Here is a 27,866-nt window from a genome sequence, read left to right on the forward strand (position 1 = left end):
AGTCAATGCTTGTCAGCGAGTTTCCACGTGAATACAATTGTGATAGAGCGCAACGCTGTGTACGGTCTGCTCGAGGCACATTAGGGAGTAGGCTGCAAGCCATTGAATTACTTTAGCAAACATGCGCATCGGCAGATAACCACAGGATTGTTACGCGGTCTTGTAGCATCTTGATAACAAATGGGACTCGGCAAAAAAGACAAAGAGACAGATGTACACATTAGCAAATGTATTCACGCAAGGCGTAACACTGCACCTCCAACGCTAACAAATAACAACACACCATCGGTCTTTCACACTCGGCTTGACTTGTTTCTGGCAGCTGGCCCGCAGGGGGATCAGGCGGCTTGGAGATTGCTGAAGCCGCCGTGGGAGAGAGGCCGAGATCCTGCCAGGGGATGGCATCCCGACAGGGGTGAGGAGACACGAACCGTGTCGTTCGGAGCCGGCGGGGAACCATCCGGGGCGGATATCCTCGCAAGGTGTCTGAGATGTCAACAAAACCATTCGTGTCGTCCGGAATATGACAGGGTAGCGTGAGAGAACTGTGCAGGGAAGCATAGCCCAGCTGCGGTGTTGGTAAGGTCGAACGCAGGGAACCGAGACTCCGGTCTTGCGGTGTGAGAAGGAAAGATGGCGTGTCAGCTGGGTACGTTAGCGGACAAGTTCACAACTTTTACAAAGTCAGAAATGGAAGAACTCGCGTAATTGAATATGTCGAGGAAAGTAGAGACGTCCCGGCGCCAGTGCGGAAGAAGTCAGCGTGCTGTGCCAGGTTGGTGAGCGGAGCAGGGCCAGACCAGCGCAGAGTAGCAGGTGATGAATGCTCCTATGTCAGTATGGGAGGTAGCAACATATAGAGCCGTGCCATGTCCAAACGAACACTACGGCACGCTGAAGTTGATACAATGCTTTACACCCGCTGGTTGTCTGGTAGAGACCCTGCGACACTTCGGTGTTGTCTGTTAGAGACCCTGCGACACTTCAGTGTTGTCTGTTAGAGACCCTGCGACGCTTCAGTGTCTCAATGGTGCCTTCGCAGTCTTACTATCTGTCTCGGTACCTGAGGCGGCCTTTTCCATAGTGAGGAGGCGATCACTAATGATCACTGACGGGGAACTTCCCGAAGTCACCCTCGGCAACGAACCCGCCCTCGTGGGTGGCCGAGTAGTTGACCACCTGCAGCTTGCCGTCCTTATCGTAGAAGCCGTAGCGTCCCTTGAGGTTACCTTTGCTGTCCCGCTCCTCGAAGCGGAACTGCCGATTGTAGCTGGAATAGGCCACATATGTTACAAGCGGCTGTTGAAGACGTCAGTCACGAATCATAGGTTCCCTGCAGGATCGCCTGGTTCCCTGCCCTGCATCGACATCTCGCTCGCGATCAAAGGCGATATTGACATGTGATGTACCCAAGTATGCAATAGCGTGAGCAATGAGCAATGGTGTAAGCAATAGTGTATGCGATGGATGGTGGTGACTACAAGTGGCGTGCATACTTCGGATGGGATTCATCTTTCCGTGCTTAAAATAAAGACGTTATAGGCATTATGCTGAGGGACTAGAACCGCTGAGAAATGCAAGAGGCAAATGAGTGTAATCTACCAGAGACTAGACCACAACATCATCTCTTACATCCGGCCTCGGCGTACATCCAAGCCCGGATGGGATCGGATGGAGGTTTACCACACCCTTGCGCGGTACGAAATGGACGCCAACGTCCTTCATGTACGTTACGAAACACCACCAGGGAGCGTTCGGCCACTGGCCAGATTCGATCACCGGCACCGCGTGCCAAACAAATCGAATCTGTGGCACTCGGCCACAGGCTAACTTCCCTCATAGGAAAGGCGTTTTGCAAGAGGCCCAGTCTGGCTGATGGCTTCGCCATTCGCTTTCACATTCTCCCCCTCGCCAAGCTGGCGCCCGGCTGGCCCCAGTTGCTTCAGAGGGGGTGATTCCCACTCCGAGCCCCCACCCGTCACTGAGCGGCGCATCTGGCGCGCCGCCGCTGACCGCCGCCCGCGCCGCGAAAGTGGCGCAGCCGGCGCCTGGCGCTGCCCCGGGCGCTGGGCGGCCCCCGGCGCCGCCGGCGGGCACGGCGTCGCGGCTCGGCGAGCGCCGCGAGAGAGCAGACAGCTGGCGCGCGGCGTTCGGCGCCGGCGGCGACGGAACGCGAGAAGCCGACGGGAGTGGCCGGGCGTCAGCGGTGGATGAAGTGATCCGGTGGTCACGTCATCACGAGGGGAGGGGGGGGGGGGGGCAATGGTCTTGGAGCGTCGCGGCGGTGCAGACACGAGGTCTAGATGGGCCTGGCTGAGTCTTCTAGACCCGGCCAGATCGTGTACACCCGGAGGTATCGAGGACCAGTCAGACCAAGTTGGGGCGAGCCAGCGATTTGGGCTTCGCCACGAAGGGAGGCGGGGGGGGGGGGGGGGTAAAGGGGATATGGCACAACAGGAAGCAGAATCACGCCTGCTTGGGCGTTGCACGAAAAGAAGCACTTGGATGGCCTCACCCAATCTTGACCCGTGGTGGAGCCCACATGTGGCAGCTAGCGATAAGTAATCCATGTCCAGTTAGCATCGGTGCGCAACGAGAGAAAGGATCGATCTTAAGATCAGACCGCTTACGCCGGCCATTCGAGGATTCTTTTAGTGGGGTTTCAGTGACTGTTTTACAAGCCTGCCAATGCACTTTCTTCGAGATGCGAGCCACCTCACTTACCCAAATGCAATCGAACATGATCTGTGCAGTGTTCACTGGAACTGCATAGTTGCACCCTAAAGCGGCTTAGAGCTTAGCCGTCTGTTTGCGGGCGTCCACTAACAGCCACGACCTATTCTCCTGCTCCCGCATCTGCCGCACTCGGCCCGGTGTGACGGCGCGGCTTGGCGAATCGGTGTCAGTGCGACGGAGTCACGGGTGCGCGCGCACTCGGCCGCGACGCCGAGACGCGCTGTCCGGAGGCGGAGTCACACGCGTGACAGCCCTGACTGAGTGGGGGCTCAGGCGCGCAGATTCCTGTCGTCGCCCAGTCCGACGTCTGGCCGGGCTCGGCCAGCACGGGTGGGGCCGGCGCCTCGAGTCATTTAGCGAAACGCGAACAGTGAAGCTGCGGCGGTCGTTTGAGAGCCGCAGGGACAGCATTATGATTCCCATCAACTGACCATGAAATGTACCTCCCTTGCGCCGTGGGTGTCCGTCTGTTCTGCTAACCGGGGTTTGAAAAAGGCATACAACTCATCGGTGGGGTGTGGCACTTACTCAGCTCTCACTCCAGGCACTCAGGCCTCGAAATGCTGAAAGCCTGCTCCACGGGCGGCGCGAGGGGTGGGGTCGCTCTCGGGTAGCCGACGCCTGGCGCGGTCCACGAGAGCCGAACCAATGTCACGGATGGGTGACCGACGAGCTTTCGCCGGTTGGCTAATGGCCAGTGTACCAGCGAAGCGGTCCGACGGCCTCCCGCTGATAAATGTAATGTGCGGAATTTAACCGCGACGGAGGGTGGGAACAGGCGCCCCCTCTCATACTGCGCGGGTTAACAGCACTTCGTTTTCTAAAATGGGCGGCGGTGAAAACAGGACGACACGTGATATCGGCAGCCTGCTTCAGAGAGTGAAAACGCTGCAGGCTGCACGGAGCCGGTGATGAGCCGTTGCAGGCTTGGTAAAATCCTAAGGCACTTGATCTGAGCCAGGCCCCGCTGCATGCCGTGATTGGACTCTGGTGCCCATCTCCAGCACCACCATCATCACATCCCCATCCCCAGACACACACCTGCCGACTCTCCTGACGGCTACTGGGAACCGGGGACGTGCAACGCATGGCTGCACCTTACTGCGCCGCCCTGCCGGCGTCATGGGCCACTGGACGGTCGAGCCGGTCAGATAGGCAGACAGCAACTTTCATGCATCTCATTGGATGACGTTGGACTGCCGTTGCCGTCTGTGACGTGTGTGCAAAACTCGAAAGAATTCGATCGATCAATTTACCCAAAGAGAGGAGTTTCTCAACGCAACCTGTAAAATGTCACCACGCCCGTGGGCTGTGACACATTCCGGGTGTGGCGTAGCTTATTCGATCAGCCTGTTTGAGCCATGCCACGCCGCAATTTCCACTATTGGCGGCAAACGTTAACGCAGCGGGCGTATTACGGCGCGTGGATCTGACCCGCGACCTGTGCATCGGCACAGGAGGCTCCGTCGGTCCGCCAGACAGCCCTGGATCACCTGCCCCATATCTGCCCAGACCTGACCTGCTCCAGACTAGGCCTGCCACTGACCTGACCTGCCCCAGCCATGCTCAGATGTGGCCTGATTCAAGCCTGACCCAGCCCACATCTTACCTCCCTCAGACCTGCCCGGGCCTGACCTGACCCAACCTGACCCGGCTCCCTTGCTACTCACCCGCTGCCGGTGTCGTAGCCGAAGCGGTAGCTGTGAGGGCCCTGCTGGCCGTGCACCTGGAACTCCAGCCGGTTTTTCTCCGTCTTCTCCGGTATCGTGATGGAGTACTGCTCCGGCGCACTGTCGGCGGCCGCCTGCGCCACAGAACGCCGCAGTCAGCGGCCGGTATAGTGGTCACTGGCGTGGCAAGCGAATAAACGCATGTTGGATTGTCGGAAGTCAGCGCAGCGCAGTAGGCACCCGTCGCGCCTCCGTCAGTCAGTTGCAATACTTGATCGCACGGCACAAACCGCTCGGGATGCCAGCTCGAAACCAGCCTGCGCCGGGACTGTCAACGACTGCATAAAACAGCCATGAACCCGATGGAACATTCTCAAAGCTGCTGTAGCGGGGTGTGCGCTGCACATTCGGCTTTGAAGTCAAGTGTTCTTACGTAATCCCCAAAGACCCATGTTAAAGGCCTGAAATATTAATGGGCTCGGATCCCTTCAAACACAGGGGGAGTTTGTCTCGAAACTTCGATCTGCTGCAGGCCCACCCGCTCCTGCCGCAGCAGCCGTCACACCACGCGTCGCATGTCAGGCCCAGCCAGGCCAGGCCGCTGTGCCCTGAAGACTCGCCCCGCACTCGGCCCGTCCGCGGTCCGGCCGGCTCACCTCCGGTTCGCTGTAGGCGGGCGCGAACTCGGAGCGCTGCGGCTCCAGCGGCTCCAGCGGCTGCAGCGGCTCCGGCGCCGGGTCCTCGCGTTCCTCCACGACCGGGCCCCGCACCGGCCAGTCGTCAGCGACGGGCGCCGCCGGCTCCTGGCGCGGCTGCTCCCGTGGCGCCAGACGGAACGGCTCCTGCGGCGCCAGGCGCAGCTGCTCCCGCGGCGCCGAACGCCGGAATTCCGGCTGGAAGTCCAGCCGCTCGTTGGGCTGGAACTCCCGCCAGCCGCTTGGCTGCGGAGAACGGGGTGGTGTCATCGGTTCGCAAGGCTTTCCGCGAGTGCCGGATCATATGAGTGCTCCATATGTCCAAAGGAAGTGTTAAATGTTGATGAACAGACATCGATTGTGACGTGCGTAATGCGCGATTTTGGGCTGCGCGGTGGTTTTGTTTCAAAACATAAGAAATTAGCAACTTAAATAGCTGGGATCAACGTTAGCCGAAGTAAAACCTCACTAGCAATAACAATTCAAGATGTGAATGCCATGCGCTTACGTGGAATCCATAATTTTGTTATTCCAGTGAAGTTTCTCCGGTGCGCTGCACCGGGGTCACCCACACATTGCACTCACCCTCCTCTGGACAGGCCGCGGAGGTCCTGCGCCGAACCTGCGCCTGGCGCCGTAGGCACCGGAGACGCACACGCCGATCACCTGCAACCGGGCAGGCCTTCCGCTGTCAGGGACGAAGCCGCGACAAGTGGGCGGTTACCGTCAGAAACGGGGTCACAAATCGTGGGTCTCCGACGGGGGTTGTGCGTCAAACCTGTCGCAGCCAACTGAAACGGTATCACGCATTGCTTTCTTGGTTAAAAGGCAGCCAGGTGAAAAACGGGCATTTACTTAGTCGTTAGCTCAGGTCAGACAAACAACTATGGTTTTCGAGCGTGCCCACGCATCTGCCACAGACACGTGGCACTTGAGCATCAGAGCTGAGAGCCGTCGTCCTGAACACAGACCACACGCGTGACGGGCAACAAAAGCCGTCTTTTTAAACGGAAGCCAGCATTACCATACCCGACGCCAGCAGAAACCGGGATCCCCAAACCCGGTGTCAACAGAAGCCGGGATCCCCAAACCCGGTATCGACGGAGACCAGATCACCATACCCGATGCCAGCGGAAGCCGGGATCCCCAAACCCGGTGTCAACAGAAGCCGGGATCCCCAACCCCGGTATCGACGGAAGCCAGCATCACCAGAGCCGGCAGTGGCCCACGAGGCGAACACTCGGTAACCAGGCCGGCCTCCGCCCGGGGGCGGAGCACAGTCACACGGCCCGTCACGCCGGTAGGTCTCCGCGAGAGTCACGTACCGCGCACAAAAGCAGCAGGGCTCTCATGATCTCACTGGGCTGTCGGCCTGACACTGAGCTGGTGCCGACGCCGGCCGGCCGCCTTATATACGGCGCGGCGCCGGCCACTGCGGGAAGAGTTCGGGACACGACGGTAACGGAGCGGGATGAGAAATGCGGCCCGTTAGCAACGCCCTGTTTAGGAGATTCCCTGAGAGGCTGACGAATGCCAGCCTGAGGCCTAGTGGGCCGGTTGAATGGGCAGAAAGTTGCAGTTACTGCGCCGTGCTCATGCACTACGTAATGCAGTAGCATATTCAGTTAACCTTGGATAATCTGACCAGCCGCTTTTGGTCCGGCTAGACTGCGTGGAACAGCGGAGGGAATTCTTGTGTTGTGTAGTGCTACCATCCGGACAGCTATTATCATGCCGACCCGGCAGCCTGTTGGGAACTTAGATAGTCGACCCGCACGTTATCGGTGCCTTTGGCTAGCTGTAAGTTGACATGATTGGTCGTCGAGCCGAAAGATATACGTGAAAACATGATTCATGCATGCTGCTGTGTTCGTTGCAATGCAACGCGAGTCAAATCAAAGGTTCTCGAATGGTTATTACCATTCAATGAGACGTAGCGGGAAAACTACAAGTAGATTCTGAGATGTATGTATGGTTCATCAGGACAACACCTTTCGCGCAGAACATGATAAATGAGCAATTCACCAAAATTCACTGGCTCGTTTACATTTATGTGCCTGCTAATCGTGAAATGTTGCCTCTTGTGCTAGGGATGTTTTAAACAGTAATTTTGTTCCACGAAGCATAAGCACTCGTCACTAGACTTCGTCGTCCCAGCTTGAATTGCAATACTACATGACCGTTACAAGCCAGTGCATCACTAGGGCATAAATGTCGTGGTAATCTGCTTGATTATGCCTGCAATGGTTCACAGTTTGTTCCGAAAAATTTGTGCTCGGTTTAAAGAATTGTGTCAATGAAATAGGTGTCTAATCCGGTTTCGTATAAAGAATGGACGATTTTGAGTAAGCAGTCACTTTTAAATCCACAGAACAAAAACACCTGGAATATTACCGCTTTTCCGCTTTGTTTTCCACCGTGAAAATACAAACTAGAACACGACCGTCATAAATTATTCCCTATTGTTACTCTTTCTCCCATTTAATAGACGCTGACGTCTAAAATGCCCGTAGAATTACCATGATTTTGTGCCCGATCACTATCGTTTCTTTGAGCTCTTGGACGAGACAAAAGGGAGCCTAATAACTAAGAAGCTCATGTGCGATACGCGTTCAACGCGTTAGTTTTTTCCGCGGGGATAAGTGATGCTTGAAGGCGAACAAGCTGAGAACGGCAAAATATCATCTTAAAATTTATTGAATTTGATAAATCTCGGCTAGTACCGATATGCAGCAAGCAAGGCAATACCCGATGGCGGCGGAATCTTACAAAATGTCTGAAATAATAGTCTGGGATCTGAAAAAATCCCATCTGCGACAGACATTATTTCAGAGGGTATTTAGATATAAAGAATAGATAAACAAATAAACGCACTTAAACGACCTAGTGCGTAACTATAGCGCACCAATACCTACCTTTAAAAGTGATATTTAAAAGACGACATGAGAAGAGCATTTAAGCATTTGTGCAGGGGCATGCGCAGCGCTTTGGCGGCTCGCACATATTTTGGGTCCATGTTGAATGCAAACCATATGGAAACATCCGAATTACATGACAAATTCGATGAGTTCGATGATTTGGTAATTAATACCAATTTGCAGTAAGCAGAAAAAAAACTTTCTAGGAAAATCTCTGAAAGGTATCGTGGAAAGTTCGAAAGTCCTATATCCAGAATGTGACTTTCGCCCTACATCGTTTTGTTTGTGCAGCAATCGCCTGCCTTTAGCGAACGCGATGTCCTTACTTTTGCCACGCAGTTGTTTTGGTTGGAAATTGGCTTTCCATGCTGCTTTAATCATTGTTTAGTGGAACAGTTAATAACACCCCATAAGTTCATTAACGCCCTGTCGAGCATTGCGGCAAATGCAATTTTCCCCACAAAATCCCGCTGTTGAACGGGAATCTCACACTCGGATGGTGGGGCGAGGGTTCGCGCAAGCATTGATCAGTGCTCTGAGCTCAAAATCCATCAGTTCAAAATGTTAAAATTAAGTGGTAAAAACCTGGTTGATATGGAAAATCTGTCAAAAATTTGCGCCTATGAAGAGTGACTCCCCCGTTTCTTGAGTTATATGTTGAGTCAACTACTTTCGATATATCAGGGAACACTGGTTAAACGACATTGTGGAGATAAACAACGGTTATGTTGGCGGTAATGAATATTTCGAAGCTGCGCTCATCCTCAAGACTAACAAGGGTTGAGAAAGATTAAACGGGTAGGCAAAACATTGCACTTGAAGATCAAGACGCATGAATCCAGAGAATGTTCCTTTTCTGTGAAGACGCTGGCGTTAAAGCATCTTAAAAAGGACAATTCATCTAAGCTCCTAACATTCCATATGTTTACATTTCTGTGTTACGGGCTGAAAAAACACAGGCAGCTTATCTGGAAGATTGCAATAAACCACACTAATTATTAAATAAAATAATTACTTACCGCGGTCATCTGGACCACGGACATTAATTAAACTGCAGGACCGTGCATTATCTAACAAGGTTGTCTGAGCCAGGTCTCGTGGTAAAGTTTTTACGTTCAGCCTGGGGTGAAGACCCCGAATATGCAGTGATCCCAAGACCTTGAGGTCCGCATTGTTCTTAGATAAAATGCATAATAAATTTAGAAAACTTACATTATCAATTATACATTAAATGTGTATAATTATAGTTTATATATTACATACGATAAGTATATAATTAAATTATAAATTAAATATAAATGTAGATGAAATGTATAGCCAAAATTGGTATTTGTTGCTCATATGCTCATATGGTCATATACTCATATGCTCCATTATGGCATGTCGAACTACCATGTGGTCTCCTAATGGTGTGCATGAGTGAACGCTCTCGGTAACCGTGCGTCTCCAAGGTAGCCGGTTAAGCCGGTTATGAATGCTATATCTTGTTTCTCTTCCATAGCATATCCCTAGGCAAAGGTTACAAGATATCTTGCATGCTACGTTGTTCTGCATGCATTTAGCTTTCAGTTCATTCGCACATGTAGAATAAATCCTCCTCCCAGCTGGGCACGTTGGGATTTCTGGCAGTGATCGCCTTAGCATGGACCTGGTCGCACTAGCATCGTAGTAGTATGGATCACTAGTCTACATTACCCTAAAGCCCTGCATATCGCCGATCGCACGGCGACAGTGAATTGCTTACCTGGCTCGTCCTCCATCAAAAGGAGTTTCACATAGACATTGTGCTTGCTTTGCCTTCTTACAACTTTTACGAAAGCCGTCTGCAGCGTTGAATTGAGAATGCACGGCACAAGCAGTATACCTCACTCTGTGTTCGGAGTACTCATTTTGACGGGAAAGGAGAACAGTTTGGTTAGACTACGCTCTCATGATTGTGAATAGAAAGATCAAAATACATCCGCACTGCTCTTCGCGTCGGTGAATAAACATCGTTTTCTTAGCAGCCGTGGGATGAGAAGAACTGTAACGTTGTACGAAGATAGGAGCGGCCATGGATTTAAAATAACGCTCGTACCCCAGCACGGAACATATTTTTAGCAGCCTTCATTTGTTTCCTGTATAAGGAAGGTCGTTGACTCAGCATAAAAACCTTGAACTCATCAACCCGAGAAGCCAAAATTATGTCGTAACTTTCCACGCATCCGCGAGCCCCCTTAACCCTCGGCAGGCGGCAGGGACAAAATGAAGAAGTGTGGAGCCATGTACCTTTCTACAGTGACTTTTGAACCGCTAGGCAAGCGCCAAAATTTACCAGGCTTCAGCTATTGATCTCTTTCACCTTATGTGGACATTTCAAGCACCCTATCTCGCAAAGGTCACAAGCAATAACCTCTTTGATGAGGTCACGTCCTCGTGCTTTGCGTTCAGGCGTCAGATAGCGATATCAAAATATCTGCATAAGATGACGGGTGTATGCATAACATATGCATTATAAGCGACCGCCGCGCTGCTTTTATTTCGTTATCACGTCTCATGTCAACATGATTCTGCATAGTTCTGAATTTCAATCGGTCAGGTCATACAAGTTTGCACTAGGCAAAATGTGTCAAATGAGAGACAAACGTTCCGGACAGGGCGCGTGACATGTCATGGCGTGGTCTGGCACATCTGAGGGCACCTTAAAAACGGATGTCTGTGGGGCCCTTTGCCGTCCCAAGAGGAGGTGGAGATAAGATGCAATTGTCGTCAGCAGCTGATATATATATATATATATATATATATATATATATGTATATATATATTTATGTTGCATATATATACATGTGTGTATGTATGTATGTATAAGCCACTTATAGTCTTTGGTCCGTGCGATCCTCCACAGACGGGCTGTACTCAACGCACATTGGACTGACAGCGAAGTGTACAGTTTCTCTGTTTTCTTTAAAAGTTGCGCCTAGAGTCTGTACATGATGTACTTCAAATTTGTCCATACCTACCACCTGTGGTGCTGACGAAACGACAGCCGTTATTTTGCGAAACAAACCGGACAAGTCACCGGATACCACGTTAATTCCCGCGACATATGCTAACCGATGATGGAATTTTACCTGGCTTGGTAACTGAGATGTCACCTGTTGCCCTGAAAATCCGCAACAGCTGTGCGAGACACGCGCGACACGTCCCGCCCTCTCTTCCCCAACAAACCAGCTCACATTGCACCACCGCGCGGGCGTGACATCTCTCGCCTCGGCGACGCGGGCGAAGCTCGCTCCTTCAGCGGAGGTGCCGGCAGCTGGCCGATCGACATCCGCTGGAGCGGGAGCGTCGCGGTGTGACTTTCCCTTTCTCTGGCGGTGTCGCGGCGCCGGCGCCGCTGGCCGGCCGGCGCGGTCGGCGGCGGCGAGCGCGGCCCGCCGCCGACCATGAGCGCGCCCGCGGACGAGGCCGGCGAAGAGCTGCGGCGCTCATTGTCGCCGGCTGCTGGGTCCTCCCGCCGATTAACTTTGGAGAGTGAGAGTTGCCGGGTATTCTTTTGAGTTTCTTTGTCTGGGATGGCTAGTAACACGAGCGAAAACTGTGCGCAGAGAAAGGATGTGAAATAACGTTGAGAAACGAATTAAAAACGGGAGGTGAGTGTTAACTGAAAACGACACCGAGCCCTTTAGTGAAGGGATGGCCCGTAGCAATAAAAGTCGTGAAACACTTCACCACAATACATCAGTCACAAATGCCTGCGTTATGCGACAATGACAATAGCCATCAACAAGCGCTTGCGCGTTTGCTTCGCTGCGCACGATGAGAACTCACAGAACATTTAATTCTCTTTTTTGCAGTTCAAACCACGGTTCTAGCTTATCTGGGGGCCGAGATACGGCGCAAAACGTGAGGCTCGGCCGCGGGCTGTGCGGTTTCCGGTGCCCTCTGGTGGCTGCCGACGGGAAGAGCGTATTCTGCCCGCCCTCTCTGCCACACAGGCACACCTATTTCATGGGACCGGGGATTGATCGTGAGACGTGACCGGAGATTTATGCCACTTCCATCAACTGTCCGCCTTTGAATGCTGGCAGTACGCACTGCCGGTGTATTAAACGGCATGGTATTGTGTGGAAAAGTAAAAAAAAGGTCGGTACCGGCAAAGTCAGCTTTCCCGGCACGCGCATACGTGATTGCCCCTTCGATTCCCCTACCAAAGCATGTTACTTCCGAGTGCGTCCGTGCCCTGGATGCAGAGATGTGGCACAAAATGTGTAAAACTGGGGAAAAGAGCAAAGGTGTGAGCCCTAAATGAAAAATCGCGCCGGTGTGAGCGACAAGGATCGCGCGCGGAACGCCGCCCGCCTTGCCGCTGGCCGGAAGGAGGCGTGGCAACAACACGCCGCGCGCCAGGCAGTAACGCCTAGGGCGTACGCCGGAAGCCGGGACAATAACTTGCCGCCGTCGCGGCGAAGAAACCGTCGTGCAACCGCTTAGTCTAGGCTCATTTGAGAGCGACATTTTTCAATACGGTCATCAAAAGGGTGCATAAGAGACAGCAGGCATCGGCCGACACGATGATGTAATTTTCAACGCTAGATCACGCATAGTTTTGACGGTAGCGGCTTGTATTCGGCTTCGGTTTTTAATACTCGGCCCGCTGTAAACTGTATTGCAATTTGCAGCGCACCGGTACGTTGCAGAAACTCGCGATACGCACCGAAAATGTAGCGGCCTCAATTATGAATGTTGGAGAATAAAATTCCTTCTTTCCGTGCCAAGATACAATGGTGAACGTAAAACCGCGTCAAAACAGCCGATTCCATCTTGTCAGCACGTGTGCACGTGCCACATGTGACGTGGCGCCAAAAACCCACCCGATTGCGATGGCCCATTCCCTGCGCTATCGGACTGTGCAAGTTTCATGTCGCTGCCAGTTACGGCTTTACCCTTGACCCAGATACGGCTTCGGGAAGCGAAGCGTCGGCCGGTCGTCTTGAACTGGCGTTGTCCGTGTTAATTCTACGGGATTTATGCGTTTTTTCGGCACGTGCTCATTTTTGGCGAAATGCGAAATTTTGACGTGATTCAGAAATGTGCAGCCGGTACATCTCGGTCATGTGCAAATTTGATGGAAAAAAATCCCGACCGTTTGGCCTGCAGGGAGCGCAGCCGACACACACACACACACACACACACACACACACACACACACACACACCACACACACACACACACACACACACACACACACACACACACACACACACACACACAACACACACACACACACACACACACACACACCACACACACACACACAGTTCCTTCAGTATAATAGTAGATAAATGTGTGCACATCTGTTTACACCTCTGTGGAAATCAGGGTGAGTGCTAATGCCAGTCGGGATTGCCACTAGGGTATCCAATTCCTGCTGATGTTCTGCGCCTATTGGGGTAAATTACCAGAGGTAATGTTTGTAGCTCTGAGTCTTAGTCATTCCGTAACGCTTACATGCAAATTACGAATATTACCGGCACACTTGCCATGACCAACATTAAATCTATTTCGTGCACTTCAATATAGCGCCGTCCGCTAATTTTCATCCACAAATGCATTAAAGCAAGCCAACATATCCAAGGCAATCCAAAGAAATATTTGCAATATCCGGAGCAGTCCTTGTCCAGAGCCGGACGCACACATCTGGTTCTAAGAAATATGTTCCGAAATCTGAAGAAAAATAAACCGCGCCGGTACAAAGAACGCAATGTCGCACCTTGGTTAGCCTTTCCATACATTTATTTAAGAGACCGTACGCGGCACTTCCCGTGTATTCACAACCCACAACCACCCTAATTGCCGCTTCGGGCAATAGCGACCCGCCGTCACCGACCACCACCAGACTGTGCGACTGACTGACTCCTCACGCTCCGTTGTACGCGTTGGCACTGGCGCGTCACCTGTCGAATGTAGTGACGCCAGCAAGTGACCTGTCCGATCAGGTGACTCAGGCACGTGACCTGTCCGATCAGGTGACTCAGGCACGTGACCTGTCCGGTCAGGTGACACCGACGCGTGACCCGTCCGATCCGGTGACTCAGGCACGTGACCTGTCCGATCAGCTGACGCCGCCACGTGACCTGTGCGATCAGGTGACTCAGGCACGTGACCTGTCCGGCCAGGTGACACCGACGCGTGACCTGTCCGATCAGCTGACTCAGGCCACGAGTGTGCGCTTCTCCACGGTGACCTGGCAGCGAGGCTTGGACGCCATGGAGCAGGAAACCTGGGCGTACCAGCGTGGCGCATCGGCTGCCTCGTACACGGTTCGGGTCATTCAGGGCGCCCGCCTCGATCTGGTGGACACGGACTCGGGTCAGGAAGGCCGCGGCACCAGACGTTTCGTCGACACTCAACCGTCGACATCGTAACCACTGCCGAGCTATGCTTCGTTGAAAGGGAGCAGGCAGAATGCGCAGCGTGCCCCGTATGCACATCCTCCACACTAGTACGGTTGTGATTGATCTGAATATGCACGTGCTGAGCTAGAAAGTTCGTTCTTGAACTGTTCTCTGGCTACATGTTAACATTCTTGCAGGCCCAGCGGGCTCAGCGGCTAATCACACACACACGCATACACATACACATATCGCTACGCTGAGATGAGTAAATCATATAAACGTAAGGCTTACGTGGGTCGCATTTCAGTGACGTCATTGAACGACCATCGGATCACTCCGGAATATGACCATTCTCGTCGGACGCCCTCGCAGCAGGCCCCGGTTCGACTCGTGGCCCATGCCGCCTGCGCCGGGACGCTGATATGACCGTGCCCATAGTCGCAAGCGCTGCGCGAAACGCCGTGCAGCGCCGCGCGGAGCGCATCCCTATGCTTATGAACGATGGCGACGACTTCCAAGCCCCGAGGGACGGGCGTTTCCGTGGCCCAAATGCTAGCGGTACAGGGCAGTTCAGCAGCGACCCTTCTTTCCGCTTGCCTTACCTTGTAGCGCAGCAGACCCAGGTCGTAGTTGGAGACGATGCTGGGGAACTTAGTCTGGAAGCTGATAAGCGTGTCCAAGATTCCATCGCCTGAGAGCTTGTAGGACCTGTACGAAGCCTCGACCTGCCGTAGAAGTCGAGACATCGATAGCTATTGACGCAATGCTCCGAGATAGCATTTTCAACATGCTCGTTCGGAGATGCCCCAAATAGTTTCCAAGATGCGCCAGCCAGAACTTCCGTTTGGCGCCGCGACTGTCATCCAGTGCGAGCGTCATTGACGTCATCGCTCCCAAACGGTCACAAAAATGAATGGCAAGCGCCAGTTGACTTTCATGCCAACAAAACAGCTATGTTTAAGTGTTATTTTTGCTTCGCAATCCCCCAATAGATTTCCTGAGACTCCTGACAAGCAATGGCAGTGATCGTGACATCCGTAGAGTACACGCGGACGGTAATGTCCGTGTTGTCCCCAGGGTCGTCAGCACTGATCTTCGTTCGTCCATTACTAGCCTAGAGGCATAGGAAAAGCAGCATCCATCTCATCGCTCGCCCTCCCGGAGCGTTTTGCTGCTCCAGTCATCTGTCCCAGCCTCCGCCCGCCACCCTGACCTTGACCAGCTGACTCTGCGCGTCGTAGAGGCCGAGCACGTCGTACTGGGCCGTATCAGCGGCGGTGGTCAGAGCTCTGACGTCATCGGCCGGCACGCCGCGCCGGTCGGTGACGGAGAACACGTCCAGCGGGTACAGGTACTGCTCGGCCGCCCTCACTGTCTTCGGCTTCAGCTGATGGACGAAGGCCGCGTGGTCAGCGAGGATCGCACTCGACTTGGGAACATCACGAAGCGTAGGGCACAGTCGGGAAAGACTTGCTCACACATAAATAGGGTTAAGTTTACAGTGTATTTGAAGAAAATGAAATCGAATTCTCAATGGGTTGTATATCAGAGATGCAGAGATCACTGGCGTTGAGCACTGTCACAAGGGCAATGTCATTGTAGCAGAGCAACACTCTTCTTGGCATGGCAGTGCGTGGGCCTACAGGTTAATGAAACGTGGTGGCCTTCGGGAGCCGCATACCTGCAGATTGACCGGGTAGTGGTCGGAGACATCCTCCGTCAGCTCAAACCCGATGCCCCACGCCTCGTCGTAGCGGAAGGGGGCCGATGCTGTTGTCCACCACGGCGTCCAGCAAGGCGTCTCCGTTCAGCACGATCCTGCCCGATCAGAGCGTGGACTGTGACGACGCTGTTACACCGGCGCACGCAGGTCCGTAGCATGCGTTCCGAACAAAATTGAAAAGGGTCCCAACTTCTGTCAGGAGGTGCACTGGCGTCCTGGCAAAAAGTGGGCACTTGCTTAATCACGGGCCTTTTTTTCCTGGCTTGGACAGCTATGCTTTACCATTATTTTGTATACTATTTGCTGCATAACTCTACAGAAAAAAGGAGCACACGCAATCGTCATGATACCTCATGCCAAAGTATAGGAGTCAGACGGGACGAGGGTGGTGATACACCCCAGATCGCAGGGGATGCACGAGCTCCGAGCGCTCCCGCCCAGCTACGGGCCCGGTCCACGCCTTGTCTACGGTCTTGCTCCACACTATCTCAAAAGCAGCTCCTCCGACAGTAAGTTGTCCAAGCTATGAGTCGCCTTGTACGACTCATGTCATAATAGCAACAGAGCTTGCGGAGCTACTGGTGTTCTATTGCCTTGGTCCCTACCAAAATCGCCGCCCGCTGCTGCCACCTACCGGTCGTAGGCGCAGTTTGTACTTGAGACGGTGGTGTCTGTGTAGTCGGCGATGGTCCACACAACGTCTTGGCGACTCTTCAGTCGGTTCACCGCCCACTCCGTCTCCGTGACGTAGCTGCAGCCGGCGTTGAAGTCGCCCAATAGGACGACATTACTGGCGCTCATCTCCTGCTGCACGTAGTCCAGCACGTCCGACAGTGCGTCAATCTCAACGTCGGCCTTTCTGGGCTGGGTGTGGATGCCGACCAGGGTGAGCTCGCTGAGGTACCCTGCCGCCAGAGGACGTTGGATTGCTCGCGGCGGAACTTCATCGTTGTGAAGAACATGATGGCGCGGACTCCCGAGCACTACTACTGAAATGACGAACCCTATCCGCGCTATAAATGGAAGGACTGGTGTTTTGCAACATACATTCAGCAGACCACTAGGGAGCGCATTACCGGTCCCGGCCAAGGACTGAGGGGCCATCCGTCCCAGCGCAGGGTGCCTTTCAGTATTGGCTACCATTCTGGTGACACGGCCCACATCGGCCCGCATTGTCCCAGGGGGCCCCAGTCGGTACAAGGGGTCCTCTGACTGGTATCTGAGAGCTCGGTCCCGCAGGCAGGAGTCCTTAATGCAATCTACAACCAGCCCTTTTGGGGTCCTGCGGGGCCTTCAGTGTTTCAGTCGGGCCCTTGATCATCGTCCCGAGATCATCGTTCCGAGGGGCTCTTCGGACCACTTTTTGGTCCCCTCAAACGCTGCTTCTAGCCGACTCGGGGCCCCTTGCCAGCACAAGACCCCCTGTTATGCACTATGGGCCCCTAGCTGACACAGGGGGCCTTCATTGCTTCAGGGCCCGACCATCACAAATCGCGGGCTTGACCCTGCGGAACGGGGCCTTTAACACGACCTCCGGCCAGCCCTTCAAACTCCTCACATCTGGCCCACAATCGTCGGTCCGGGACATAGAGGGGCATATGACCCCCATACCCACCTGCCAGTGCCACTGAATTGGAAAATGAGTCTGAGACACGGGTAACTACCACTTTTTTTACTTTTCTGATCTGCTTCGACTGTAATATAGCGCTAGAGTGGATTTCGTCCCTCCGTCCCGTGACAACGAAATCCTTGATTTAGTGCTACCTGCTTGCCCAGTGGCTTAATGCGAGGACATGTCAAGACATCAGCTTATCAAACAAGCACACATGTCTGTTAGTCCGCCGTGACCGAAAGCTTAGCGACTGACTGATTCCGGACGTGGAAACAGGTCCCAACGAACTCACGGACGTCATCGAGGGCAAACGTGACGATGTACGGCTCCCGCTCGAACACGTCGCTGGGGTCCGGGTACATGAGGGCGCTCCGTACTCCAACGCGGTCCGATCTGCCGGAGACAGAGCACACGCATCCAGCTGTCAGCTGAACAACACCCAGGGACCGTGGTCGGGCTTAACCCGTTCAAGAAACATTCGGCGCCGGCGGAACCATAGCAAATTTCGACGGACGACCACTTGCTAGCAATGCAACCCACATTGCTAGAAAAGCTGGTGATGATGGCCATAATGGCTGCGAGAGACACAAAGACTACCGCGGGCGGAGGGCTCGAGTCGACCACAACTCCAGCTACCTGGACCCACCTATAGACGTAGGCGTACTGTTCGAACGCGTTCCTGCCGACCCGCGGCGACACGGTGACGCTGTAAGGCTGGCCGGTGGCGGCGGCCACCCGCGCCGTCAGGTTGTGGATGGCCGCCTCCGAGACGTCCACGATCTCCTGCACGAGCGTGATGTCGTACTGGGACAGGACCTGACGGGTGGACGGGCGGGCGGCGGGGTTATGGTCGGCTAGTAGCAGGCTACTTTTGCAGCGAAAGGGGAGACAAATTGCCATGTTTGTTCAGCTGCTGTACCGATGCGGTGACTGCAGACTGGGTCACCTCTCAGTTTGAGCACGCAGCCACCCAGATAGGCGTTGGACCGCGATCAAATCAGTCCGCTCGGAATTAGCTGAGATGTACTTGTTACACTATCCCCCCCAAAAAAACAACAATACGAATGCATGTCTCGTAAGATTATCACAGTTCGAAGAGATGCCATCGATCAAAAGCGAAGAGCACACACCTATTCGAATAAATTCACCTAAATTTATGCGCATGGAATTCATTGGGAGAATGAGGTTATAAAGCCATACTTTTCAACGTCAATGGGTATGGATGTGGGTATGGATATGGGTATGGGTCCGTCCAAATGGGCAAATGGGTCCGTCCAAATGGGTATGGGTAAACGTCAGCATCCGTTTACGGTTCGCGTCACTCACTGGTTGCAGTAGACTCCAGCTCAACTTCTCTCAAGCCGTCAAGGATGGCAGTTGCGCAATGTCACGCATAAATTTAGAACAGATACGCGGCTCCTGTTCGCCTTCCTGCGCGGCGAGGAGACGCCGTTGGTGCCGGCAGCGCCACTATCAGCGCGGCGAGGGGACGCGTGCACGTCTCTTTGTCTCTGCGATGTGAAACGTGCCGCCTTCCCACACGCTCTACGTCCGGTTAAATAATTTACACGCACGCCGACAAACGGGCAGTATATTATATATATATATATATATATATATATAATATATAATAATATATACATATATAACATCTCTCTTCTTTCTTCTCTCTCTCTCTCTCTCTCTCTCCTCATCTCTCTCTCTCTCTCTCTCTCTCTCTCTCTCTCCTTCTCTCTCTCTCTCTCTCTCTCTCTCTCTCTCTCTCTCTCTCTCTCTCTCTCTCTCTCTCTCTCTCTCTCTCTCTCCCGCTCTGCAAGTAAGCACACGCTCGTAAGTTTGTAGTTTGAAGGAGGAGCTTATCTTCAAATAACATCAAAGCGTTGTGACATGACATCCTGCATTGGCATTTTGAGCACACCTCCGGAGTAACTCTTAGTATTTTAAAACTGGATTTCGGCGCCTCTTGCACAAGGTTAGCGGACAAAGACATGACATGGTCTCTCAATCTGAGCAATAGGTGTTTCATCGTTTCCCTCTTTTAGCATCATCAAGACTTCCGATTAACTAATCTTGCGAAGAGTGGGAAACAAAGAATGCATGCAGTGCCATGGATCCCATGCAGCACCTCGTAAGAAGGTCTTCTTTAGGACAGAGAGCATTGCACAGTGAGGAATCGGCGGTGTGTTCACACAGGTTGGAGCGTCCAGGACGACGTTTGGGCAGCTGTGTTGTGATGCGTGACATGCATTGTTCTTTTTCATCTCACGCTGGAGTCCCAGCCAGGCACAAAAAGAACAGAACTGAGCAGTTCCCGTGCATGCACAAGGAGGAGGAAATTGGAAAAGGCTTCTTAGACTCAAAGAGATATTTCGTGCCTTGCAACAGCCGCACAACTCAGTTGATTTACTCAGCTGACTTCTGGATTACGAAAGATTCACGCATCGCATCATCATATGGGCCTCCAGGTTTCAGGTTAACTTTTACGATTTGCCCTTACTTCGCGTCACAAGAAGTCGCAGCCGAAATAGGTTGATATATCGTCTGAATCAATATGAAACTTGTTACTTGTTCAATGCACTGCAAAATAAATAAATTTGAGATGCAACATACCAACATGAGACCTTAAATTCTTCCATCGACCACACAAGCTGTACGAGACGCACTGTTTCCATTTGCTCTTGAAAATGTCCCTTCATTTCCGTCACACACGTAACCTCCAAATTACCTTGCCGGCCCTCTGAAATACCACGGGATCACGCAGCCCTTCACTGAGCGTTTCCGGTGGAGGACGTGCTCTGTCGCCGACCGCACGAGGCGACCCAGCATCTGAATCACCGCCGCACAGGTGGCGCGAGGCCCGGCTGGGCGCGGCCGAAGCCGGCGCGCCACGCACCCGACCCCCGAGCTCCGCGAGTCACGCGTCCGGACGGCGGGCGAGCCGGGTCGTCGGGGGTGGATCACCTTTGTACCTGTTTCCGTGGCTTTTAAGATGTATCTTACGACATGGGGTGAACGAGGTGACAGCAAATGCAGGTTGTTGTCACCATGTAGATGATGCCAAAACATAGTGAATGAAACTCGATGACTTTGGAAACTCAAGCAATAAGATCCTTTTAAAGGACTTCACGGGATGGGTAAACCCAAAGGTACATGTTTGAAATAGGTAACGAGTTGGGTTGGTCACATATCTCGGAAAAAAATAGGTTGTGTTTGCATATTTGGGCATGACGTTTATGAAACTTTGGGCAAATTCTTCAAAGACACTACACACTGTTATTGCATGCTCTTTCGTTGGTCACAATAGTCCCGTCCATAAAATGCTGGAAAAATGCAAATGAGTGGGTCAAGTGCGGATCACTTGTTTGGGAATGTGTACAAGGAGGTCATGGGCACCTCCCCATGGGTGGCAGGTAGAACGGGTAAAGACAGTCGTACCAGTGAAAGTCTCTACGTGCCATCAATAGCTCGGGGCATCCTCCTCTCAAGTGTCTAGCAGACAGATGAGCATATTGCTATTTGACATTCGCGGACAGATGCACGGAGGATATTGTTTGAAACTTAGGCTTTGGGCTTGGTAAGACCCAGCGGGTTTCCATGGGAAATCGAGGAAGTTGTAATGGTTTACCCTTTCAGTGGTTGTGTTTTGAAAGCGATGCAAATACTTTGTTTAAGACAGTATTGGTAGCTTTATTTCTCGTAGAAAAACCACGGGAATGAAAAGATGAATGTATTGATATTTCAGGTACATGCCTTTGATGTAAGAAACGTCAGCCTCAAACCCAAAACATTTCGTTTCAAAATACTTAACCCTGGGATGGAACGGGCTGCCGTTCAACTCCTGAGCGGAGCATTTCACCTGTAGAAATCTAAATCTTATTTTCTGAATGGGATTAGCAGTTATAGCAACACGAACGAAATATATCATGTGATTGCGCCATTAGTTCGTGGTGCTGTACGTGGTAATCCGTCCCAAGTATCAACCTGAAAATCGCATAGATGGAGCCTGCGGCCCTGGATACCTTCCGCACGCGTACCACTTGACTTCATAAAGCATCGGAAAGTGCCGCACCGGTGCCGCTGTCACCCTAGCTGGTACCAGAAGCGCCGCACCACGTGGGAGCTGGACCGGGGGACGTGCAGGGCCCGCCCGAAACGAGGCAGGAAAAGATCGAGCCCGCGCTCACCGCCACAGGGGACGAGACGCCCGAGTTCTGGTCCAGGGGCACGTCGGGGACCGATCCCTGGGAGTAGAGAAAGCCGGCCCGGCAACATATTGCACGAAGGCGTATTCTGGCCAAACGATCGGACCATGCGGAAAAATGAGAGCAGGACGGTCCACCTGAGAGGAAAAACGCGCGAAACAAATGAAGCGTGGTGCGCAGGGCCGAAAAGGGAGGCCTCCGAGGCAAAACACAGTGTCGTGCATCAGGAAGCCGGCAGCCGTACATCGAGAACAGGACGGCCCCGACGCTGACGGCCACGTAGGGACGACCTCTGACCCCGCGGGCAATGGGACGGCCGACGAAAACACGCACGATGTGGGTGCTCGGGTGTTGTCCCCGCCAGAACCGGGGCATGGACGCTGTACGCTCCGACGATGCCCCTTGACCCTTCCCCATCAGGCGGGCGCTGACCACAAAAAACTCTCCTCTTGTGCAATTGGGGGGGGGGGGGGGGGGAGGGCACTGGCCGTGCGACCCTCCCGGCCTGGTACTGCGTCTCGCGCGAGAGGCGTGATCCCATAATTAAGAATGGGGCATATGTTGCGCGGTTTCGGCTCTAATCCCGGGTTTGGCTGTCAGCTTGTGAGGGCGGGGGGCGGAAGCCCGACCAGTCGGCTGATATGTGACTGTGTGCGGCTGTAATTTAATTGTTAAACATTGTTAAACGAGAGTATCCCATCTCGTTGTACTCTTCGCGCATTGATATGTCAGACGCGCACGATTTAATCAATAATACCAGTTTCCTCGAAATCATGAATAGCTCAGAATTTCGATTTTAAGCATCCAACCGTACGGGAAATGCCTCATTTGACTTGCTCACCACTAAGAAAGTCATACGTTCCATTTGCTTTGCCTTTTCCGACGTGTGTGCTCTGTTATATTGCAACACACTGATTTGTCAAACTGTCTGGGCAATAAATGCCGCGAAAACTTGAAACACTATGCTTATACAAACAGGTGAGCATGCGAACATGCTTCACGCCAACATCAAGCTATTCTGCCGCGAATTCAGCGAAACTTTGTACTGTGGCTTGTACTTTGTCTTGGCCTGTTGGCGTTTAGAACTGCGTTTTTTTTCGAGGCGCACTTTGGCTTTGGGAACGGGAATATCATATAATCCGTATGACCACTGGTCCACACTTCAACCAACCAACTGCTCGATAACAATTCCTTGCCCGCTGGGCCAATCACAAACGTTCTTTAAGGCCCAATAGGGATGCGCACGGTCGTTGTGACGACGGTGGTGGCGACTGCAGGAACGAATCGTTAAGTTGTCAAAAGCGTTGACAGCGTAGTTTAGGCGGGAAAATAATTACATTTGATGTCCTTATTATGTCCAGACGGTGTTGCAGCGGTGCTACTCAGTTATCAGGCGTAACTCGTCCTGAGGTTTCACTAGAGCATGTTTTTGAAATATGCCACAAAGGTGAGACACTCCCTTTTATACCCCCGCCACATTTCACCGCCGTACTAAAAATTTAGCTGCTCTCGCCAGCTTTCGCTGCCAATACCGAGATCTCGATGTGTACATCATGCAACGTTAGTTGGCCGTCACAAATTCAGGTCGAAAGTCGTGTAAAAGCTGCTTCTTTCGCTTTAACCTATTAGCTGTAGGTTAGCTAAGCAACACAAATATTTTGTTTTCAACCGGTTTCACCGCGCATAACGATAATTAGTTATTGTGATTAATATTCGTGCTTAAATTTGATGGAGTATACTGTAACTCATTTTGTCATATTTTTTTGCGAAAAAACGTAGCCTGAAAATGTCGGAAATCACAAGTCTCTGGAGAAAACGAACGTGCTCCGTGTGCTTACGTCCTGTGTTTGGCGATCCACGGATGCGCTTAGGAAGACTCTTTCTCGCGTATAGAAATAATAAACAAAAAGAAAAGGGGAAAGACCGGAATTCAAAGTTTTTAGGGGCCTTAAGGTCCAGGGGCGATAGCCATGCGAGTTTGACCATCAAGCTGGCGACGAAGTTCGATAATATGTAAATCAGTATTCGTCCGAGAGGACTTTTGATTGGCATGAGAACCCGAATGGAGATGCAACACGACTTTTAGATCGCGTTGGGTACACACTTTAAGACTAGCAGGTAACTTCCCGAATGCCTTACTTATGCTACCAACTAACAGAGCTGTAGGAGGTTTAGTCATGCCATTTAAACGGACTCATTCGATTTTCATGTGGAAGATAAACACGACGAGCACAACAAGCGATACGGACAAGCCTAGTGTGGTACCAACACCAGCTGACCGTCACGAATATCACTCGAGTATGAATATGTTGTCGACGGCGAGGCACGCATGTCGAGTGCTTGACTCTTCACGGAATCCTGGACCCGCCCTCGGGTCAGTGACAGCGGCAGATGCCTATCTTTATGCTCATTCCCCGCATCGCGTGACGTTGTGCATGGCGATAATGAAAAGCAAGCTGAAATATAGGCAAAACAACGCAGAGAATATTCAATACCGACAATGTATCCTTTGAAGACGACCAATAAGCCGCGACCATGTCTTTCGATGCTGTTCTTCGTAGCAAACAGCATTTGAAGATCAGCTGGGGTACCTGGCAGATGGAGGTACCGCGACTGACGTTTTAAATGCAGACGAAGGCACGAGAGCCATTTGACATGAGGGTCATATGTAGTGGTCCACACATGACACTTTGTTTAAGCACGCACCTTCGTCACAAGCACGCACGCACGTCAGTCACGCACGCACGTCACACCTTCGAAGCACTGGGCTTCAGTCTCCTACAAGTATAGCTACAACAGTGTAGTGTTTACTCTGAAAACTGCTTAACACTGTTGTGACGTCTTCTAAAGATAACTAAGAAATATCTTGCTTGCATGCTGAGTAACACTGAGTTTGGTCGCATGCAGACCCCAGTTGAAGGCATTTTGTGGTCTGGGATGATACCTGAAACGTGTTGCGTTTGGCATATCGACGCACACCTTATTGGTGCGCGCCAGCGAGTGCAGCGGTCAAATAACTACCTCGGGACCGCCGGACGCGAGGCGCACTCGGTACCCCACATGGAAGCCCAGCATTTCACCACTGATATTTCCGGCCTAGGTTATGTGATGCAGTTCACTGAAGAAAGAACATACCGCCCTGGGATCAAGTGATACATTTACAAAAACAAATCATAACATTGAGAACATGAATTCTCGTGCCACCACGAGCAATAACATGACGAAATTTGCAGGTTTTGAAAAAAAGTGAAAGCGATTCCTTTATCTGTGTACCATGCCGTGTCGCAACATCCATCATTATCTGAAACATATGGAGGTAACCTAGCTATCATATGCAATTTATAGTAACGTAAATTAACCCCTAAACCAAGTTGCTCATTCAGCAGGCTACCTTCCAGTCGCTTCTCCAACCGCCCATGCGGGCCGGTCCATGGTGTGCACTTGGACCTGGCTGGCCACTGGGACTGGTCCATAGTATGCACTCGGGCCTGGCTGGCCACTGGGACCGGTCCATAGTGTGTACTCGGGCCTGACTGGCCACTGGGACTGTTCCGCGTCAACGTGGCACCTGGCCGGCGACATCTGATCCCGGCTTCGACTAGTGTTCTTCAGCTTCTTTGCAGTTAGGAAGTTGTACGCTTCCCGCCTTAGTCAAATGGGAGTGTGGGATTGCCGTGATATTGCAGTGCTGCAGTGCTGCCTGATCAGAAATGTTTGAAGTAGCTGCCTCAAATATATTGCAGCGCAACTGTTAAATAGCTGTGCTACGCTTGTCTGAAAACTGCATTGTGGCGCGCGCAGTGCTCACACCCAGGGGTTTCACCTATGTAAAATCTGTTGGAGAAGGAGGAAGGGGGGGGGGAGGGCTGGCCGCCAATGTTGATCTGGCCTTCTCCCAAAGCACAGTTTTAACCCATATTTCGGTAACTGTAACTTGCTTCCCCGATGAAAAAAACTTTTGTAGATTACAAAATGTTTTACTGCGGAGAAACGACTTCAAATCAGAAGACAACGTGAAGCTGCCTTTTAATGAAAAGCTTAGAAAGGAGTGTGATAACAGAAAAAAATCTTAACAGATTCAAGTAAGGGGTTACCGATGACTGCCGCTGCCGCTAATCGCGTTGCAGCGCTTAATTGCCAGTCCGATACCCACCGCAGTCACGATTGTGCAACAAATACCCTTGCCACTGTAGGAGGGATGTAGGTTAAGTTTCATCTGGGCCATCCTCCACTTTTAAAAGCTGTCGTTTGTTGCAGCCAATTGTTTTTTGTCCAAATCCAGGCGCTATCATGCGGAAAACTTGCCAAACATTTCCAGACTGGCCAAGCACATGGAGGAGTTAGCATCACAAACATTGAGTACCTACAGAACACTTGTAAGCCTTGATCGTTTTTTCGCCTCGCTCGCAAAGAGCGCCGAAATGATCATCAATGCACGATATGCGCGAGCGATCATCGACGGTCACATGACCAGGGACAAATGAGGCCATCAAACATGCAGGCACACCCACACACCCACACACACACCACACCCACACCCACACCACACACCACACACACACACACACACCACACAGACACACACCCACACACACACTAAACTGTCGTTCCATCTGAATCTGACTTACCCTGACCAGCAGGTCCATGACGTCTCGTTTCTGCATCTTAGTGATGCCAAAGCGCTGGACGTTGAAGGCGGCGATGGAGAGCGGCTCGCCCACCACGCTGGCCTCCTCGGCCCGCGCCGCGGCCAGCACGGCCAGCAGCAGCGCCGCTCCTGTCAGACGGTACACCATGCTGAGGCGGGACGCCGCGGCCTCCGTGCTGACGGAGCTCGGCAGCGATCGCGAGTGAGGCGGTGCCCGGGCCCGCCAGCCCCGTCCTGCCCACTGCCCCCTCCCCTGGAACCTACCGGAGCTGACGTGCAAAGGTCAGTCGAACGTACCGCCGCCGAACAGGCAACTATGGAGAGGAGGGGGGGGGGGGGGGGGGGGGGCAGGGCTTGTGTGCGTGATTGTGGGCCGCCAGCGCGCCCGACTCTGAGCCCCGGAAACAACAGGGCATCCGGTGTCGAGCTGCGCCATCTCAGCCCGTCAGTGAGTCAGCTCTACACTGGGACACAAGCACCAATGTGAGAGCACGTGACGGTGGTGGGCTGACAGACGGCTCCAGTGGGACGTGTGCACTCCCGGATAGTGAGTGGTAGCTGGAAGTAAGTGGTAGTGGCAGCTGGTAGATAATGGTTGGTAGCTCAAGGCGCGGTAGCTGGCCCACGAAGGTAAAATGTCGCTCTTACGCTGATGAGCATGTTCCCTCAGTTCCAGAGCGTGACATCGCGCCTGTGAACACCAATTACTAATCGCGACATGCATGACTCATTGTACGCAGGCTGGGAACATCCGGACCCCGGCTGCGTCTGTCATCCGTGAGCTCTTTTGTAACGCCATGAGTCGCGGTGGAGCCATGCGAGTATCTACATCCGGGACCTCGCAGCGTCAAGCCGGGCACTTCGCTCGGACCGGAACCGACACGACGTCAAACGTTGACGTCGGTGATTTGAGCAATACGAGGGCGACCAGAACCGTATGGCCCGTGGTGATTCGCCATACGACTCGACGGGCTACCACTGAAACCGCTCTGCACAAGTGCCACGGTGCGCGTGGGAAGCGAGCGCTGTGCCCCGGTGAGATGAATCCACCATTTCTGGTCATGGCTTACCTAGAGCGGCGGCGGCGGAGCGGTGCATAGTCGGCGCTGATCACCGCGGAGACCCCCGACTGACACGTGATCCACCCACCTCGCCCCTTTCTACGCTCGGGACGAGCGCATCAGCTGCGCCTTCTTGACGTCAGAGCCACCTGCGCGGCCCGCGCCTCTTGGCAGCCCAGCATGATAGACAGTCAGACGTACAAAGGAGAGTAATTATCAGCCCG

General features: G+C 52.8%; 2 protein-coding genes across 2 annotated transcripts; both read right to left on the minus strand.

Annotated features, from left to right (window-relative positions):
• Nucleotides 1–214: 214 nt before the first annotated feature.
• LOC119100871 (uncharacterized) lies at nucleotides 215–6,500 on the minus strand. Its single transcript, XM_037224044.1, has 5 exons — nucleotides 6,427–6,500; nucleotides 5,687–5,767; nucleotides 5,063–5,347; nucleotides 4,407–4,540; nucleotides 215–1,270 (listed from the first exon to the last, which is right to left on the minus strand). The coding sequence occupies exons 1-5, from the start codon at nucleotides 6,451–6,453 to the stop codon at nucleotides 1,099–1,101; spliced, it is 699 nt and encodes a 232-aa protein (XP_037079939.1). The 5' UTR covers nucleotides 6,454–6,500; the 3' UTR covers nucleotides 215–1,098.
• Nucleotides 6,501–14,212: 7,712 nt separating this feature from the next.
• Nucleotides 14,213–27,737, minus strand: LOC119100688 (deoxyribonuclease-1-like). The gene is made up of 9 exons (XM_037223765.1): nucleotides 27,652–27,737; nucleotides 26,562–26,710; nucleotides 18,378–18,547; nucleotides 18,024–18,124; nucleotides 16,754–17,024; nucleotides 16,139–16,214; nucleotides 15,610–15,783; nucleotides 14,999–15,121; nucleotides 14,213–14,281 (listed from the first exon to the last, which is right to left on the minus strand). Exons 1-9 carry the CDS (start codon nucleotides 27,677–27,679, stop codon nucleotides 14,213–14,215), a joined length of 1,161 nt encoding a protein of 386 aa, XP_037079660.1. The 5' UTR covers nucleotides 27,680–27,737.
• Between the last annotated feature and the right edge of the window lie 129 nt (nucleotides 27,738–27,866).

The sequence above is a fragment of the Pollicipes pollicipes genome, unplaced genomic scaffold (assembly GCF_011947565.3).
Source record: "Pollicipes pollicipes isolate AB1234 unplaced genomic scaffold, Ppol_2.1 Scaffold_4881;HRSCAF=5763_pilon_pilon_pilon, whole genome shotgun sequence".
NCBI classification, from domain to species: Eukaryota; Metazoa; Arthropoda; class Thecostraca; order Pollicipedomorpha; family Pollicipedidae; genus Pollicipes; species Pollicipes pollicipes.

Coding starts and splice junctions, on each gene's coding strand:
- LOC119100688 (XM_037223765.1), bottom strand. CDS start 27,679: ATGCACCGCTCCGCCGCCGCCGCTCTAG. Junction 16,215..16,753: donor ACAAACTGCGCCTACGACCG/GTAGGTGGCAGC, acceptor CTGATCGGGCAG/GATCGTGCTGAACGGAGACG. Junction 14,282..14,998: donor TGGGTCTGCTGCGCTACAAG/GTAAGGCAAGCG, acceptor TGGTACGCCCAG/GTTTCCTGCTCCATGGCGTC.
- LOC119100871 (XM_037224044.1), bottom strand. CDS start 6,453: ATGAGAGCCCTGCTGCTTTTGTGCGCG. Junction 5,768..6,426: donor CCCTGCTGCTTTTGTGCGCG/GTACGTGACTCT, acceptor GCCCGGTTGCAG/GTGATCGGCGTGTGCGTCTC. Junction 4,541..5,062: donor CCGCCTACAGCGAACCGGAG/GTGAGCCGGCCG, acceptor TCTGTGGCGCAG/GCGGCCGCCGACAGTGCGCC.